A 19,685-nucleotide genomic window follows, 5' to 3' on the forward strand; every position below is an offset into this window, starting at 1 on the left:
GAAGAACTCTGTTTCTGCAGAAGGTTGGAGCTGCAAACCTCTTATCTCTTCCAGTTCCTCTTCCCCATCTCATACTGCCTGTAGCTCCCGATGTTCAGGAGACTTGGCCTCTGTAATCCTGAACAAACGGCCAGTATCCACCACTTACTCGTCCTACTCTCACATCTTCTCTCTACGCAAGTCAATGCATCCACCCCCACCTCCACTGCGTTCCGACTCTTTGAGGCAACATTCGGATGGTAGCAAGCCCTATTGCTACTCCTCCAGCTCCCTCCAGGACTGTAGCACCCAGAAAGCTGTTAGTTCTGTGTCTCAGAGTGTCCAGGATCCCTGGGTGCTTAGGAACGAGAGCAAGAGATGCCAGAGTGGGTTCAACTGTGGAACAGTCACAACCTTTGAACCTTTAAGCCCAAAATGTCAAGCAGTGGCATTAGTTAACTCTGGAGGTAGCAAACCGTGTCAGGACACCAGGTCCCAGGACTCAAATGAGTCCTCAAGCTTTGAGGAGGAACCTCAGTTGGCTATGTTGTCTCTATCTGGCTTTGCTTCACCATCCAGTGGCTACTCCAGCCAATCCAACTCCCCAACCCAAGGAACTCCTCTCACCTCCCCTCTCCCAACGAGCCCTGAAACGAGCTCTCTTTCCTTGACCCTTTGTCTTTCTGACCCCTCCCTGCTCAGAGTGACGTCTCGGGTGAATGCGAGGGTAAAGCCACCAGTACCACAGAGGAAGTCATCCCTCCTCTCCTCATCTTTCTCTTCCACCTCCTCACTCTCCTCCTGCGCCTCCTTAGAGTCATCTGCCAAGCACCCTCCTGCTCCTCCTCGACCAGAGTATTTTCCTTTGCTTCCTGTGTTAAATGAATCTGTTCTTCCAGCTGCTCCTCTCCCTGAGTCTTTTCTGTCTTCTCCATCCTTTAATAAGTTGTCTTTCGTCCCATCTCTTCCTCCTCCTCCTCCTCCACCCCCTCTTGCTCCTCATCTTCCACCTTCATCTCTCCCTGTTCCTTCTTCCCTTCCTCCTTCCTACAGGTCTCCTCCTCCACACTGTTCCTGCACCACGTCCACCCTGACTTCAGCCAGCTCACCTCCTCCACCACGTTCTGCTCCTGCTCTCCTGTCAGAATTCTCAGAATTGCCAACCACTGTTCCTCCATCTCCAGCTCCAGCTGCCCACACCTGCCCTGCCTCCTCTCCCCTGTCCTCAGTGCTTGACAAACCTCCTACACTCCTGCAGTCAGCTACGCCCCTCTGCCCTCTGGTGACTGCCCAAGCTCTGCAGCAGGTCAAGCTTCGGTCGGTCAAGACCCAGGAAGGACTGCTCACGAGCATGATGCTAACAAATGCTGTATCTACTGAACCTACTGACCAATCCACAGCTGGCACATCAGCTAATGCTAATCAGGATCTGCCAGTTAAAGAATCACGTATAGAAAACACGGTTCTGTCCAGTGTTGATGGCTCGGCTAACATGGACGTTAAGCTCAGAGGACCTGTGGCCGAAGTCCTCATTGCTGATCTTGGTTTGAATGAGTTTAATGGAGTGAGGTTTCACAGCCCGACTAGAACTAACGTAACAGAACCAAGACCCGAGTTCTATCATGATAACTATTTCTTAGTAAAACATGAGGCGGTGATGGCCACCAATGAGTCAGCTAGTTTTCAGAGTTTAGAAGGCATCATGGCTCACCAAGAAAGGTCTGGATCTCAGACAGTCTGTCACAAAACAACCCCAGGCCGGCGGAGGGAAGAGTTCGACTGGTGTGTTCTGCTAAAAAAGAGCCAGTCTTCCAGTCATGAGATGGTTAATGTGCCTGTTGGGACTGATGATAACCACATGATCACACAGTATCCTCCCCTGACACAACAGATCAGTCACACCGCTTCTGAGGATACAAAGGAAAGTGAGGCCTTTGGTAAAAACATCGGGCCTGCTAGCGAGGAGTCTTCCTCATATTTGAGCTTGTCAGACAAAAATGAAGAAGCAGTGAAAAGCAAAGAAACCAAAACGCTGTCTGACAGCAGAGACCAAATCGAGACAGAAAAAGATCATTCAGAAATACTGAGTCCAGCTGAGGACAAGTCAACAGCATACATCGATTTCAAAGAGTTTAAAAGTGTCTTTGAGTCAGGAACACCAGAAAAGAACATCCCTCCAAAGAGACCTGTCCCACCCAAGAAGCCTGATCTGTGCATTCTGGGTTTCACAACATCCTGTAAGACCCAACCAGGACAAGGTGGGCTGACGAGCAGTGGACAGATGTCTTCTCCTGAGATCATTGGTCCATCATCTGACTGCTCCCTTCTGATTTTACACAAGAAGCCAGATCGCTCATCTATAGTGTCTAAAAGTGTGAGCCAGCCTTTCAAGAGGAAGCTGGGAACATCCAGAAACTTAGAGCTCTCTGGCACCTCATGGACCGAGTACACCACAGGCTCCTGTACCATCTCTGCCGCCTGTGGTACCCCAGGAATCATGGGTAATGTACAAGCCTCATGTCCACCAGGGTTGAGTGTCACTGCCAGTGATGCCATGGGACACATGGGGAGAGTCAGTGTTTCAGGAGCCTTGAGAACCTCGCCAACCTCTGAGATTTCAGGGCCCCACAGAGGTTCTTCCAACTACACTGGAACCACGCAGCCGTACCATGCTTCAGTCACCAGGAGTGAACTTCAGGCTGAGGAAAAAATGCTTAATAAGAGGATAATGAGGTCATCACTGGCTGAAGATGAAAAGGACAATGAGGAAGGAGTGGAGGAGAGCGAGTCTAAAAGGACAATGATGACGTCATCCACCAAGAAAAATGACAAAGTACAAAAAGGGAGGAGGAGGAACAGACAACTGCTGATGGCATCATTGCCCAATGAACCCTTCCCTTCATCATCATCATTAACGTCATCATCTGGGGATGAAGAAAATGTGGAGAAAGCAGGAGTTCATGGGAAAGAGAAAGTGTTGGAGGTGAGCGAGGAAGACAGCTGTCAGTCTGGGGGGTCTTGTGATCTGATTGGTCAGAGCAAGTTTTCCCTCAGAGGTGCATTGTCTGCTGAGAGCCTACAGGGGGAGTTCTTGCTTCCAGAACTCCTGATAGAGGAACGAGAAGAGGAGGAGAAGCGAACACAGAAACATATAAAGGAGGCCGCAGAATCTTCAGGGGGTGCGTTGATTTCACACACTTCTTCTTCTTCAGTATTTAGACTGTACATGATGTGAATTATCCAGTACTTTGCTGTGTACTGTGTATAACTGAAGAATTATGAAGTACATCCATCAGGGGGAAGATTATGAATGAATCAAAGTAGCCCAACAGTGCAGTATGTTGTGAAAGTGTAGGAACACGGACCCACAACAGGGAGCGCAAATGAACGGACAATGGAGAAGATAAATAACAAGTTTTACTATTGTGAAACGAGCACAACCAATACAACAATCAACAATTTGGGGATAAGCCGAATTCTGCTGGTGTCGTGTGGGCAGGCTCGAAGGTAGGAGACGTCCGTCCAGGTCGAACCGGAACCATCCAGATTTCCTCTGCCACCGAACCCTGGAAGTACTGGAACCGCCAAGTCCCGAATTCCCAGGTGGCCACTGCCTCCGCTCGGCGGATCCGGTACTGCTGGCAAGAGAGAGCAACAACACACAGGTGTGGATGCGGCTGCACCCAGTAACACGGAGAGGGGAGAAGCTGCCTCCACCTCTCATCCCAAAAAAGCAGGAAGGTGAGTACTTATCTAGTCACTCGGCCTGCGGTAGGCCGCTGTCCTGAAAGGTTTAACAAGTTTATCGATTAACACAGAATATGCTGCAGAGAATGTTACCTCTATCTCAAGGCGATATCTCGGCATCGAGGTGGAGACGCCGTCCTGATGATATACCTCCGTGCTGAGTGGAGTCAGCTGTGTCCGGTAATGGGTGACAGCTGTCACCCTGGCTGCTCTCATCAGGCGGCAGCGCCCTCTGGTTCCTGGAGCCCGCACTCCAGGCAGGGCGCCCTCTGGTGGTGGTGGGCCAGCAGTACCTCCTCTTCAGCGGCCCACACAACAGGACCCCCCCCTCAACGGGCGCCTCCTGGCGCACGACCGGGCTTGTCCGGATGGCGACGGTAGAAGTCGGCCAGGAGGGCCGGGTCCAGGATGAAGCCCTTCTTCACCCAGGAGCGTTCCTCGGGGCCGTACCCCTCCCAGTCCACCAGGTACTGAAAACCCCGGCCCATTCGACGGACATCGAGGAGCCGGCGCACGGTCCAAGCCGGTTCCCCGTCGATGATCCGGGCAGGAGGTGGTGCCGGACCCGGGGTGCAGAGGGGTGAGGTGTGATGGGGTTTTATCCGGGAGACATGAAACACTGGGTGAATCCGCAGCGAGGCCGGAAGCTGAAGCCTCACTGCGGCGGGATTGATGACTTTGAGGATCTTGAAGGGACCGATGTATCGTTCTTGGAGCTTGGGGGAGTCCACTTGAAGGGGAATGTCCTTGGTGGACAACCACACTTCCTGCCCAGGACGATACGTGGGGGCCGGGGCCCGCCGCCGGTCTGCATGTTTCTTCGCCCTCGTCCGAGCCTTCAACAAAGCAGAGCGGGCGGCACGCCACACCCGACGGCACTTCCGTAGGTGGGCCTGGACCGAGGGCACACCGACCTCTCCCTCGACCACCGGAAACAAGGGGGGCTGATACCCCAAGCACACCTCAAACGGGGAGAGGCCGGTGGCTGATGACACTTGGCTGTTGTGGGCGTACTCGATCCAGGCCAGGTGGGTACTCCAGGCCGTCGGGTGCGCGGCTGTCACACAGCGTAGTGTCTGCTCCAATTCTTGGTTGGCCCGCTCTGCTTGCCCGTTGGTCTGGGGTGGTACCCGGACGAAAGGCTGACCGAGGCCCCCAGTTCCTGGCAGAAGCTCCTCCAAACGTGTGAGGTAAACTGGGGACCGCGATCGGAGACGATGTCTGATGGTATACCATGCAGACGGACGACGTGGTGGACCAGGAGGTCCGCTGTCTCCTGGGCCGTTGGGAGCTTCGGGAGGGCCACGAAGTGAGCCGCCTTGGAGAAACGGTCCACTATCGTGAAGACGACGGTGTTTCCCTGGGACGGCGGGAGACCGGTGACAAAGTCCAGGCCGATGTGGGACCAGGGGCGATGAGGCACGGGCAGTGGCTGTAGCTGCCCTGAGGTCTTTCTGTGGTCGGCCTTGCCCCTGGCGCAGGTGGTACAGGCCTGGACGTAGTCCCGGACGTCGGCCTCCAGGGATGCCCACCAGAAGCGTTGCCGGACGACTGTCACGGTCCTTCGCACCCCAGGGTGACAGGAGAGTTTAGAACCGTGACAGAAGTCCAGGACTGCAGCCCTAGCTTCTGGTGGGACGTATAGTCTGTTCTTTGGTCCGTTTCCGGGGTCCGGGTCACGGGTCAGGGCCTCCCGGACGGTCTTCTCCACGTCCCAGGTGAGGGCGGCCACGATAGCGGACTCCGGGATGATGGGATCCGGGGGATCCGACGGTTCCGTTTTGACTTCGTCTTCGTGCACCCGGGACAATGCATCCGATCTTTGATTCTTGGTCCCGGGACGGTAGGTAATCCGGAAGTCAAAACGGCCAAAGAACAGTGACCAGCGGGCTTGCCTGGGGTTCAGCCGCTTGGCGGTCCTGATGTACTCCAGGTTCCGATGGTCAGTGAAAACCGTGAATGGCACGGCTGTTCCCTCCAACAGATGTCTCCACTCTTCGAGGGCCTCTCTCACAGCAATGAGTTCCCGATTGCCGACGTCATAGTTCCGTTCAGCGGGGGTCAACCTGCGGGAAAAATAGGCACACGGGTGAAGGACCTTATCGGTCTTCCCGCTCTGGGAGAGCACCGCTCCTATCCCTGAGTCCGAGGCATCCACTTCAACCACTAACTGGCGGCTAGGATCGGGCTGCACCAGAACTGGTGCAGACGAAAAGCGCCGTTTCAACTCCTTGAACGCGGCTTCGCACCGATCCGACCAGGTGAAGGGGACTTTTGGTGAGGTCAGGGCTGTCAGGGGGCTAACTACCTGACTGTAGCCCTTAATGAACCTCCTGTAGAAATTAGCAAAGCCGAGGAACTGTTGCAGCTTCCTACGGCTTGTGGGTTGGGGCCAATCTCTCACCGCCGCAACCTTGGCCGGATCAGGGGCGACGGAGTTGGAGGAGATGATAAACCCCAGGAAGGACAAAGAAGTGCGGTGGAATTCACACTTCTTGCCCTTCACAAACAGGCGGTTCTCCAACAACCGCTGCAGGACCTGACGGACATGCCGGACATGAGTCTCAGGATCCGGGGAAAAGATGAGTATATCGTCCAGATACACGAAGACGAACCGGTGCAGGAAGTCCCGCAAGACATTGTTTACCAACGCTTGGAAAGTCGCGGGAGCATTAGTGAGACCAAACGGCATGACCAGGTACTCAAAATGGCCTAACGGGGTGTTAAATGCCGTCTTCCATTCGTCTCCCTTCCGGATCCGAACCAAATGATACGCATTCCTAAGATCAAGCTTGGTGAAGATTTTGGCTCCATGCAAGGGGGTGAACACTGAATCCAACAAGGGCAACGGGTATCGATTGCGAATCGTGATTTCGTTCAACCCCCTATAATCAATGCATGGACGAAGCCCGCCATCCTTTTTACCCACAAAAAAGAAACCAGCACCCATCGGAGAGGTGGAATTCCGGATCAACCCGGCAGCTAATGAGTCCCGGATGTAGGTCTCCATTGATTCACGCTCCGGCCGTGAGAGGTTGTACAGCCTACTGGACGGGAACTCACTGCCTGGAACCAAATCAATGGCACAATCATACGGGCGGTGGGGAGGAAGCGTGAGAGCCAGATCCTTGCTGAACACGTCAGCGAGGTCATGGTACTCCGCCGGCACCGCCTTCAGATTGGGCGGGACTCGGACCTCCTCCTTAGCTTGGGAGCCGGGAGGAACCGAGGAACCTAGACACTCCCGATGGCAGGTTTCGCTCCACTGAACCACTACCCCGGACGGCCAATCGATCCGGGGATTGTGTTTTAGCATCCAGGGAAAACCCAAAACCACACGGGAGGTGGCCTGAGTCACAAAGAACTCGATCACCTCCCGGTGGTTACCTGACACCACCAGAGTTACTGGAGGTGTCTTATGCGTGATTGGTGGGAGTAGGGAGCCATCTAGTGCCCGAACCTACACAGGCGAGGTAAGAGCCACCAGAGGGAGCCCTATCTCTCTCGCCCATCTACTGTCTAGCAGATTCCCCTCGGAGCCCGTGTCCACCAGTGCTGGGGCCTTCAGGGTTGAATCCTCAAACAGGATCGTGACTGGGAGTCGTGTGGCAATGTGGGTGTGTCCCACGTGAATGTTTCGGCCCACCCCTGGCCCAGTCTCTAGGGGCGGGCGTTGGAGTTTAACCGCTCGGGGCAGTCGTTTGCCAGATGCTCAATCGAGCCACAAACAAAACAAGCTCCGTGGGCCCGCCTCCTTTGTGCTCCAGGTGCCCTAAATGTTGCCCTGCTCGTGTCCATAGCTTCGTCAGCAGGGGGAGCCGTAGGCGCACGGAGCGCAGGAACAGAGGAGCGTGGGGAGGGCGGAGCTCGGTCTGAACCGGAAGGGAGAGGGACGACGCGTGCCTGGCCACACCCTTCGCCTCGTTCCCGACGGCGTTCCTCTAGCCGGTTGTCGAGTCGTATGACTAGATCGATGAGCCCATCTAAATCCTTTTAGGACCAGTGACAGTCCGTTTACGCGGAGGGCAGTGCTATTCCAGCCGGATCTCGCCGCCGCGATGCGGAAGGCGACTGCATAGGCAGCTGCGCTCCGACGCCCCTGTCTTATTGACAGTAGCGCGGTTGAAGCGGTCTCTCCTCTATTAGGATGATCGAACACCGTTCTGAGCTCCCGCACAAACCCATCGTATGTATGAAGGAGCCGTGAGTTCTGCTCCCAGAGCGCTGTAGCCCAAGCGCGTGCCTCCCCGCGAAGCAGGTTTATTACATAAGCTACTTTGCTAGCGTCAGTCGCGTACATCACGGGACGCTGTGCGAAGACGAGCGAACACTGCATCAAAAAATCCGCGCACGTCTCCGCACAGCCTCCGTACGGTTCTGGAGGGCTTATGTATGCTTCTGGGGACGGAGGGAGGGGCCGTTGAACGACCAGTGGAACGTCACTATTACGCGCAGGGTCCTCGGGAGGGAGAGCCGCAGCGGCGCCCGAAGGGCGTGCTTCCACTTGTGCGGCGAGAGCCTCCACCCTGCGGTTTAGGAGAACGTTCTGCTCGGTCATTAAATCCATCCGAGTGGTGAAAGCGGTGAGGATCCGCTGCAACTCACCGATTACCCCTCCCGAAGACGCCGACGCTCCCTGTTCTTCCATTGGCCGTTCAACAGCCGGTTGACGCCCCTCGGGATCCATGACGCTGGCCGAGATATCCTGTTGTGAAAGTGTAGGAACACGGACCCACAACAGGGAGCGCAAATGAACGGACAATGGAGAAGATAAATAACAAGTTTTACTATTGTGAAACGAGCACAACCAATACAACAATCAACAATTTGGGGATAAGCCGAATTCTGCTGGTGTCGTGTGGGCAGGCTCGAAGGTAGGAGACGTCCGTCCAGGTCGAACCGGAACCATCCAGATTTCCTCTGCCACCGAACCCTGGAAGTACTGGAACCGCCAAGTCCCGAATTCCCAGGTGGCCACTGCCTCCGCTCGTCGGATCCGGTACTGCTGGCAAGAGAGAGCAACAACACACAGGTGTGGATGCGGCTGCACCCAGTAACACGGAGAGGGGAGAAGCTGCCTCCACCTCTCGTCCCAAAAAAGCAGGAAGGTGAGTACTTATCTAGTCACTCGGCCTGCGGTAGTCCGCTGTCCTGAAAGGTTTAACAAGTTTATCGATTAACACAGAATATGCTGCAGAGAATGTTACCTCTATCTCAAGGCGATATCTCGGCATCGAGGTGGAGACGCCGTCCTGATGATATACCTCCGTGCTGAGTGGAGTCAGCTGTGTCCGGTAATGGGTGACAGCTGTCACCCTGGCTGCTCTCATCAGGCGGCAGCGCCCTCTGGTGCCTGGAGCCCGCACTCCAGGCAGGGCGCCCTCTGGTGGTGGTGGGCCAGCAGTACCTCCTCTTCAGCGGCCCACACAACACAGTATGTTGGTTAGTGATCTCATACTAGCTCTCGCGGTTGTATGAAGGACGTTTGTGAAGACGACTCTGGGTGAGAATCAGTGTCATGCATTCAAATATGGTTTTACTTGAAACGTCTCCTTTAGGAGCAAACTTCTACATGCCAAACCTACCATCCCTGGTTCTCAAAACCAGGCACTTAAGTGGCTCTACTCTACTCTTTTTCTTCTTTTTTAGATATACCTTAGTATACACTAGTAGAGTTCTACCTTAGAATTGGAATGTATAATAGAAGACATACCTTACTAAATTTTCATGCTAACATCAAAATCTAGCCTGCTAGCAAAAAACAAACCATGCTATGCTAACAGTAATAGTCTGGTTTGCAATAAATGGATGAATGGTCCTATGAAATCACTATTACATTCCGAAGTGTTAAAGCTACGTAAATAGTCCAAAATATTTTCACGGCCAATCAAACAGTCCAGGAAGCAAAACCAAGAACTTAAATAAATACTGAAAAAAGAAAATAAAAATAGCTTCTACCAACTAGCTTACCCTTGTGGTTCCTGGGACCCTGGAATCCCTCAAACACAAGGAACAAAAATATAAACAACACTTTTGTTTTTGCTCCCATTTTTCATGAGCTGAATTCAAATGTCTAAAACATATTCTATCTACACAAAACACCTGTTTCTCTGACATATTGTTGACAGATCTGTCAAAATCTGTGTTAGTGAGCATGTCTCCTTTGCCGAGATAATTCATCCCACCTCACAGGTGTGACGTGTCAAGATGCTGATTAGACAGCATGATTACTGCACAGGTGTGCTGGGCACAATAAAAGGCCACTCTGAAATGTGCAGTTTTGCTTTATTAAGGGGGTCTGGGGGGTCAGAAATCCAGTCAGTATCTGGTGTGACCACCATTTGCCTCATGCAGTGCAACACTTCTCCTTCGCATAGAGTTGATCAGGTTGTTGATTTTGGTCTGTGGAATGTTGGTCCACTCCTCTTCAGTGACTTCAATGGCTTCTCTTCAAGTTGCTGGATATTGGCTGGAACTGGATTATGCTGTAGTATATGCCAATCCAGAGCACCCCAAACATGCTCAATGGGTGACATGTCCAGTGGGTATGCTGGCCATCCAAGAACTGGCATGTTTCCAGCTTCCAGGAATTGTGTACAGATCCTTGCAACACGAGGTGATGATCGTGGATGAATGGCACAACAACGGGCCTCAAGATCTCATTACTGTATCTCTGCATTCAAAATGGCATCAATAAAATGCACTTGTGTTTGTTGTCCATAACATGCACCTACCCAAACCATAACCCCACTGTGGGCCACTCTATCCACACCGATGACATCAGCAACCTGTTCACCCACACGACACACACACACACATAATAAATTAACAATAAGACAGTCTACAAAAGTCAGTCTTCAGTCTTGATTTAAAAGTCTCTACCATGTGAGACTGCCTTATGGATGCAGGTAGATCGTTCCAGATATCAGGACCACGGTAAGAGAAGGCTCTATACCCCACAGACTTTTTATTCACCCTTGGAACACACAGTTCTGCGCCTTGTGAACGCAAGGGCTGCGTCGGCACATAGGGCTTGACCAAGTCCGCCAGGTAAGAAGGAGCCAGTCTATGAACAATTTTATGGACCAGCAACAGGACTTTAAAATCTCATGTGACAAAAACTGGAAGCCAGTGAAGAGACGCCAAAATGGGTGTAATGTGGTCAAACTTTCTACTTTGTGTCAAAAGTCTGGTAGCAGCATTCTGCACTAATTGAAGACCCCTAATGCTGGGCTGTGATAAACCAGAAAATAAAGCATTGCAATAATCCAATCTAGAAGAGATAAATACATGTATCAGAGTCTCAGCATCAGCCATAGACAGGATGGGACGAATCTTCGCTATGTTTTGCAGATGGAAGAAGGCAGTCCTCGCAATATCTCTAATGTGGAGGTCAAAGCACAACGTAGGATCAAAAAGTACCCCAAGGTTCCTCACTTTATCCGTATGATGTATAACACAGGAACCCGAACTAAGCACCAGCTGGTCAAATTGATGCCGATGTCTGGCTGGACCAAGAACCAACAATTCAGTCTTATCAGAGTTTAAGATTAGGAAGTTACTAGACAACCAACTTCTCACTGATACAAGGCAATCTTCTAAGGATTTTATATGGGTAAGATTACCAGCAGTTATCAGCATGTACAATTGAATATCATCAGCATAGCAATGAAAGGCAATCCCATAATGCCGCAGAATATGCCCAAGGGGCACTATATAAAGGGAGAAAAGCAAGGGGCCTAACACAGACCCCTGTGGAACCCCAAATTTCATGTCACCAAGGCCAGAGGTAGTGTTATAGTAGTAATGTTATAGGTAGTGTCTTTTGTGGATATAGAAAATGTTTTAGGTCTTTGAGTTCAGCTCGTAAAAAATGGGAGCAAAAACAAAAGTGTTGCTTTATATTTTTGTTCAGTGTGCGAATCCAGTGGTCCTCTGGATAATGTGTGTGAGTTTGGAAAGCATGACAGTTAATGCAATCCCCACAGTTAAAAAACAGATATAAATAAATTTATGAAATTAAAGAATTATCTCAACTCTCCCAAATAACAACAGCTATTTTATATTAGGTATCTTTATTTGTAGCTTTTATGGAACATATAGTAAATGTGTCTGTAATGTGACTTTTTTGTTTGTTTTTTTTCCTTTGAATAATTTATTGGGATAAACATGTTCAAGGTCCTTCTAAATGATACATATTTAATCCAGCTGAAGTTCATAAATGTTGTCATTAGTCTGCAGCATGAACAAAACAAAAATATAGTCAAAAATTTCAAGATGCACATAGAACCTTTATTATTAAGCAACATCACAGTGCCCGTTTCATTGTTCCATGCAAGTGCTATGTTAAAGATTGGCCAGCAGGTGTTGCCATATTTAATTGTATCAAATGCTTCTAAACACTGAACCATTTCAGTACAATTGCTTCATGTTGACTCAGTGGTTCAAAATGCTTCGGTTTCTCCATCAGTAATAAAATACATCAGCAACCACATTGTTTTTTAGTGTATGTGCACAGATAGACTTAAAATCATGAATACTTGCAAACCAGGACATTAACGTATGGCATGTGCTTTAAATGACCTAGTTTACAACTAGTTGAAGTCTGTAGCCTACTGTGTCAACACACAATTCGTCTGATTAGGCTACATCTGTAGTGACAAGGGTCACAATTTTAATAGACAATAGATTATCCCATTTGTTAGGCTATTTATTGGTTTACCTTATCACCCAAAAAGTGGCCAACTCAGAAACAAGATTTGAACCTAGGATCAAATTCTCTCTGAACTCTTCACACACAGCTGACGTATCAGCAGTGTTGCCACAGTTAGTTTGAAAAAGTAATCCAATTACTGATTACTCCTTGAAAAAGTAACTTAGTTAGATTACTAGTTACTGTCAGCAGCTGCCGACAACACCCCCCCCCCCCCCACCCTGTCACATCAACCTGAAAATGAAAACCCACTTTGTCAATATACTCACTTTATAGTCTCCTTTTCTTAACTTCAGTGAACATAAATACTTGTCTTTATTTTATTTTTAATAAAACATTTTTCTTGACCTCATATTTAACTCATATTTTACAGCACTGTAATGGTAAAACTTACAATTTCTAACCAATATTGTTTATAAATGTAACTACTAAATTCTTTCTAAACATTTTAGTTGTTGAAATTATCATTATTATTATGTAATTGTGCTGTTTATTATTATTTATTATTCTTCCCTTTTCAAGCCCAAATTTCGGCCTTTTCCCATGTTCAAAACTTACCAAACTTTGCAAAGTCGTTCGGCCGGATCCGAAATTCGATATTTTGGGGGTCACGCACATGCTCACAGCGAAATGGCGAAATAGTGACCCCTTACAAATTTTCAAAAAACCCTCCCCATTGGGGTTTGTTTGTTGTAGCTTCGCGAAATTTGGTACACATATTTACCATGCTGGGACGCATAAAATTTCCATTTCCATGACTTACATTTGAATGAACTCATCCTCGGGATTTCATCCAATCGTCTTCAAATTTGGTCCACATCATCATGAACCCATGCTGATCAAAAGTTAACAAAAGAATTTCTGTAGGTCAAAAGGTGTGGCTGCTAGGGTTCGTCAAACTTTGGCGAGCATTTCGGACCACGCTGTTTCACTTTGAACAACTGTCACCTCCACATACTTCATCGTAGATCCTTCAAACTTGCTGGACATGATGAGGGCTCCACCCTGAACGTCTGCATACATTAAATTCCCACCTAACTCATAGCGCCCCCTGGTGGTAACAGGAAATGTCATATTTATACTTTAACAGGTCCTGATGTCACATAGTTAACCCAAACAACTTCATTCCACTTCTAAAACATGCAGAACAAGTTCGTGAACATAGGCGATGATCGCCGTGAAGTTTTGAGTAACGGTGTCCGTGTGGCGGCGTGCCAAATATCGCCCCTTTGCCATGAAATCACGTTTTTCATTTTAATGGCTTTAATTTTGTTATATCATCATGAAAATTGATACACAGGTCGAGCACGACATCCTGTTACAATTCATAGGGGCGTTGCCCATGGGCGGGGCAAAATGCCTCAATAGTGCCCCCTTGCAACTTTTGAAAACCCCTCCCCATAGGGTTTGTTTGTTTTTTTTGCAGTAGGGACATGAAAATTGGTACATGTGTGATTTGCATAGACGTACAGGTCACCATTGGTCTATTCTGAACAGGAAGTCCACCATTTTGAATTTTTGTGTCATTTTGTTGTGATTTCCACGTTGTATTTGAATGAACTCCTCCTCGGGATTTTGTCCAATACACTTCAGATTTCTTTCACAGCATCCAGAGACTTGAACTGTGTGAAGAGGGTCGGCCCCTGAACAGAAATCGCACTGGCCCGAGAAGGCAGTGGCGCGGACACGAGGGACAGTATATGACTGCTTGCAGTCCTTGTTATTATTATTCTGACTTTTCATGCCCCAATTTCTGCCCTTTCCCACGCGCAAAAACTGACCAAACTTTGCAAAGTTGTTTGGCCAGATCCAAAATTCAATATTTTGGGGGTCACACACATGCTTGCAGCGAAATGGTGAAATAGCGCCCCCTGCAAATTTTCAAAAAACCCTCCTCATTGGGGTTTTTTTCTCATTGCCTCACAAAACTCAGTACACATATTTACCATTCTGGGACGCACAAAAAAGTCTCTTAGTGTCGTGGTGAAATGTCGCCATGGAACTTCAAGTCATAACTCCTTCATGCTTTGTCTAATTGACTTGAAACTTCACGTGTGATGAGGATCGGCCCCTGAACAGAAATCGTGCTGGCCCGGGGAGGCGGTGGCACAGACACGAGGACCCGTATATGACTACTTGCAGTCCTAGTTATTATTATTAGTGGTATTAGTAGTAGTAGGAGTAGTAGTAGTAGTAGTAGTGTGAAAAAAATGTCTTCAAAACCTTGAATCTTGGGCTATTGTGGGGAGCCCCTCCCCGATGCCCCCTTTCTGGCTGGATTCACCCCTGGTTTGTTGTCTGTGAAGGATGAATGGATAACGCTCATTTATGCAGGAAACATGACCAGACTGACAGGTCAGCGTTTTTTTTTTTACGTTGTGTCGTCCTCAGAAAGAGGATCACCTGTTTTTAGTGAGGAGACACACAGCAGTACAGTTTTAAAGAAAAAAAATGTAAAAATGTCTTTGGAACTGTGCTGCTGAACAGCGGATGAAAAGCTGGCAGCTCGCTGAAAGTGGGTGAATTGGTCAGTTCATCCGAACCCCGACCTCCCCCTGCTCACGGGCTGGTTTTAATACTGCGATCAACTCAAAATGCAAAGATAATCGTCACGCACAGTGACTTGGAGAAGTCACTTTATTCTGATTATGGTTAAACTTCTCTCCTTTCATTAAGAAACAATGCGCTGTGGTCTGGTCAAGTCTGATCTAGTCATCAACAGAAAATTAACAAGAGAAATTTTTATTTTGGCGTGACATTTCTTGCTTGTGCGTGAGAGCGTGAGATTGATGCTGAAAGCGTGAGTGTCAGTCCAGATGCGTGAGAGTTGGCAACTCTGAATACATGTTTGTGGTTTCTGAGGACCTGAGCGAGGGGCGTGGCTTAAAACAGTGACTCACAATGAAAACCCGCGAGTGTGACATAACAGATTCTAACGGGCTAACATTGACATGAAAACTTGCTAGCATCACATAACATCACACCAACAGACTAATGTTAACATGACGAGTTGCTAGTGTCAAATAACGAGATGCTAACATCCTAGTGTTAGCATTAGCTAAGTTCCTCCTTTTAAACAGACTTAGTTACAGTTTTGTTTAGAAATTTTTTTTTGCTCATCTTCAGGTAGTTTTACATGTTGCCTGACAAACGATCATCTCACCGCGTGTGTGCAGTTTGAGTTTGTCGCAGGACAGCCATGCTAACGTTTGATTCTTTCTCTCTTGTGTGCTCTTTCTGTAGCTGATCTGTTCATCAGCGTTTCAGCGGAACAGATGTTCAGTCAGACGTCCAGACAACCGCGATCCACCAAGGAGCTGTTCATCGCCATCCACAGGTCGGACCGCAGCAACGCGTCGCACGCTGTCACTACGTTAAACTCTGAACCACATTCTCATGTTTTTGCTTCCTCCCTCAGCAGTGCATTATGGGAAGGCACAGTGTGACAGCCCAGTGGGCGGGGCTTGGACACAGGTACCGTGTTGTGGGTGAAGTTTAGTTCTTCAGCCCATAACCGTAGGTTGGTAGAGGAGTGACTGTGAGTAGTGAGGACTAGATAACTAGTCAGCCCTGAAAAGTCAGCCCTGTTTTTTTTCCTTGTCCGTGTTTATGAATCATCCATCTTTCTAAATTCATATCTCGTTAGTTTACTGAAAAAGGTTCAAGTCTTCTCATATTTTATGTTTTTCATCTCCTTTATTCCTCATAATAATGCTTTTTTTCCTTCTCCCCAATAAACTTCTTATGTCTTTGCTTCCTATCCTGGCCATCCTATGTCCTTGCCTCCCCAGGAACCATCCTGTTGCCTTTATTGCTGAGGTCAAACTTCATATGTTCTCGTTTCCTCAGTAAACCTCGCTGTCTCAGGTGGAAGCTTCCTATGTCCTTGTTTCCTCAGTACACGTCCTGAGGCCTCGCTCTCTCAGGTGGAAGCTTCCTATGTCCTCGTTTCCTCAGTAAACGTCCCGAGGCCTCGCTGTCTCAGGTGGAAGCTTCCTATGTCCTTGTTTCCTCAGTACACGTCCTGAGGCCTTCCTCTCTCAGGTCGAAGCTTCCTATGTCCTCATTTCCTCAGGACATGTCCTGATGCCTTGCTCTCTCAGGTGGACGCTTCCTATGTCCTCGTTTCCACAGTACACTTCCTGAGGCCTTGCTTGCTCAGGTGGAAGCTTCCTATGTCCTCGTTTCCTAAGTAAATGTCCCGAGGCCTCGCTCACTCAGGTGGAAGCTTCCTATGTCCTCGTTTCCTCAGTACACTTCTGAGGCCTCACTCGCTCAGGTGGAACCTTCCTATGTCCTCGTTTCCTAAGTAAATGCCCCAAGGCCTCGCTGTCTCAGGTGGAAGCTTCCTATGTCCTTGTTTCCTAGGTACGCATCCCGAGGCCTCGCTGTCTCAGGTGGAAGCTTCCTATGTCCTCATTTCCTCAGTAAACATCCTGAGGCCTTGCTCTCTCAAGTGGAAGCTTCCTATGTCCTTGTTTCCTCAGTACGCGTTCTGACACCTCACTCTCTGAAGTGGAAGCTTCCTATGTCCTCGTTTCATCAGTAAATGTCCTGAGACCTCGCTCTCTGAAGTGGAAGCTTCCTATGTCCTCGTTTCCTCAATTTTACCAGGCTTTAGATGACACACTTGTCCTAGCTTTGTCTTTTTCTTCTCCACTCAGGTCAAAGAGGAAGATGCTGCTCAGAAAGGATTCAGAAGAAGGAAAACATCACGTCCCCTTGTGTCCTCTGAGGACCGTGAAGCCATCGTGCAGTTTGTTCCAACCCCTCCGAGGTCAAAGGTTAGGGCGCACGGAAAGCTTCAAGGCTCTTCTCCTCAGGAAGGGACGTTGGTCTGCTGCCTCTTCTCGAGTCTCAGCTGTTGAGAGACTTTGCAAAGTTGCTGCTTTGAGTGCGGGTACCAGCCCAGAGGTTCAGAGCGCCCCGTCACCATCGACCACCCGACCCAATGCCAACCACACGAGTTCAAGCTGTACCTCAGACATGCATGACGTCATGGCCCACATGACTGTGGATGTCCTGGTGCCTCCCTGTAGTCCAGCTGTCTCCGTGGAGTTTGGATGGACGCAGGCTGATTCACTGATCCGCACCTCCTCCTCCATCCAGCCGGGTTCCCTCGTTCCTCCGTGTTTAGCCAATCGGCGCTTTGGTGCTCGACGCCATCTCATGGCCACCACAATGACTGCCATCTTAGAGGGAGAAGGTGAGGAAGAAGAACATGTTGTTTGAGTCACCAGATGATGTCTCAGTGTGAGCAGAAGGATCCAGCCAGAGAGCGGTGGGGACCTCTTACCAGATGAGCCAGAGGAGTCCATCCATCAGTACCAGGATGTCGGACAACTTCAGTGCTCCTGAAGAACTTCTGAAGGTCTTTCTCAAAGACAGTTAAGATAAACTGAACTGAGTGCGACAAGGTCTGGGCAGTCTCCAGGCCCCATCAGGTTCACAAAAATGTGTCCCAATACCTCCTCAGACTGGACTAGACTAGAGCGACTGAGCTGTCTCAGAGATGGACCAGTTAAATGAACACATGTTGTCTCTGATAGCTGCTGGAAACAACATATTTTCTTTAGATTTTGAAGAAAGTCAAAGTCGTTGTGGTTCCAGTGACCTTCAGAAACATCTCTGAAGGACTGAGTTCTTGTTGATAACACTCCGGTCCAGCAAGGGGAGCAGCGTGGCCACACGTTGCCAGGAGGCACACTGTACAGATTGGCCACGATAAATATCAAATATCAGCTACGGTGATTTAACCACCAGTTTGGCAAAAGTGATTCATGAGCGTATTTTGCACTGAGTTCAGCTTCCATCAACTCTGATCTACAAATGTCGATGCCCACCAGAAGCTGCGGCTCTCTGTGCAGAATGACGACAACTAGCGTTTTAGAATAATGACAATTTTAAAATCCAATATCAGAGAAAAGAAAGCTCCAAAAACTGAGTGATATAGTTTGCAGTCAGTTTTAAGAGAAGACAAATTTGTAGAAATACACTCACGACAACTGATAAACCGTTAGTTAGCCACCGCGGTTTACATCAGTAGCTTGCATGTGTTTGAACTTGAACTTGGTCAGCTCATTCATGAGCTCATAATATGTTCTTTTCAAGCTTCCAACAAAAATGTTTGGCACAAAAAATCTTTTCCCCCCAAATTTTCATATTATATACAGTGGTGGGCACACTTCCGATAATCCGATAACAGATAATTATCGAAGATAATGTTTTCATTATCGGATTATCTTTTTAGATAACTTTAAAAACCATTATGGAATATTTTACAAAAGGACATTTATCTGTAAACACCAACACACAACAGACATCACATTAACGTGTTGGTTTACAGAATGAATGACTGAACCAATCAGTGTTTAGCAGAGGCACTTTTACCCAGAATCCCTTGCCTGTATTTGTTACAAAACCTCAGAATTAGTGCATTAGTGCATTTAACTTTGTACAAATGACAGAATTGACATTAATTGAGTTATTCTATCGGTATTAATGTTATTTATAAATCAAAACCATAAGTCTGTATGACTTTATTTTTCAAGACCTCCGCCTGACCGGAGCGTTGATATTGATAGAGAGCTGGCTTTATGGCTGCTCTCAGAGTGCCTCTGTGCTGGGAGCTCTGTAGTAAACAAGAGCTTCCAGCAGGCGCAGAATGTTCAAAGAAAAAAGTGTGGTCTCATTGTTTGGGTCTGTTGTGTTACTTTTAATATTAGTAGAAGCTGTTGTGGCATTAAAACTTAAATTGGTTTTATTAGTAGTTGCAAATGTACCAGAGATAATATTGGAAATTATCTGTTATCGGTTATCTGTAACTTCCGATACATTTTTGGGTGGATTATTGTTTTATCTTTATCGAAGATAACTTTTCAGTTATCTGATTGTCTGTTATCAAAGTTAATTTTTTGGTTATCTGTGCCCACCACTGATTTTATATATATATACAGTGAGGAAAATAAGTATTTGTTGTGAACAGCATATGAATGCTTCTAAAACGTCAGTAGCGTGCTTGTTTGGATGTTTGGATGTTTTTGGCATCCTTGGAGTTCAATATTTCCACCAGTTCCTCCTCTGTGAACTCAGCAAACCTCGCTGGCAGACGATTTTCTGCTGTTGTTGACATGTTTGTTGCCATTTTTTCCACCAGCGTCTGTCAGCAAGTTCCTGACCTCCGCTACGTCATTAGTGATGTCATCTCATGAATAATTGTATGCCGCGCTGTGATTGGCTAGGTGTT

At 48.3% G+C, this 19,685-nt stretch overlaps 1 protein-coding gene across 1 annotated transcript in view; it reads left to right on the forward strand.

Moving 5' to 3' along the window:
• Positions 1–17,831, forward strand: part of LOC117520308 — a 78,433-nt gene extending 60,602 nt beyond the window's left edge. The window contains exons 8-11 of the mRNA XM_034181665.1: positions 24–3,155; positions 15,683–15,776; positions 17,104–17,645; positions 17,701–17,831. Coding sequence (XP_034037556.1) covers positions 24–3,155; positions 15,683–15,776; positions 17,104–17,645; positions 17,701–17,831 — 3,899 coding nt within the window. The remainder of the gene's footprint in view (positions 1–23; positions 3,156–15,682; positions 15,777–17,103; positions 17,646–17,700) is intronic.
• Positions 17,832–19,685: the final 1,854 nt, after the last annotated feature.

Source organism: Thalassophryne amazonica, chromosome 1 (assembly GCF_902500255.1).
Source record: "Thalassophryne amazonica chromosome 1, fThaAma1.1, whole genome shotgun sequence".
NCBI classification, from domain to species: domain Eukaryota; kingdom Metazoa; phylum Chordata; class Actinopteri; order Batrachoidiformes; family Batrachoididae; genus Thalassophryne; species Thalassophryne amazonica.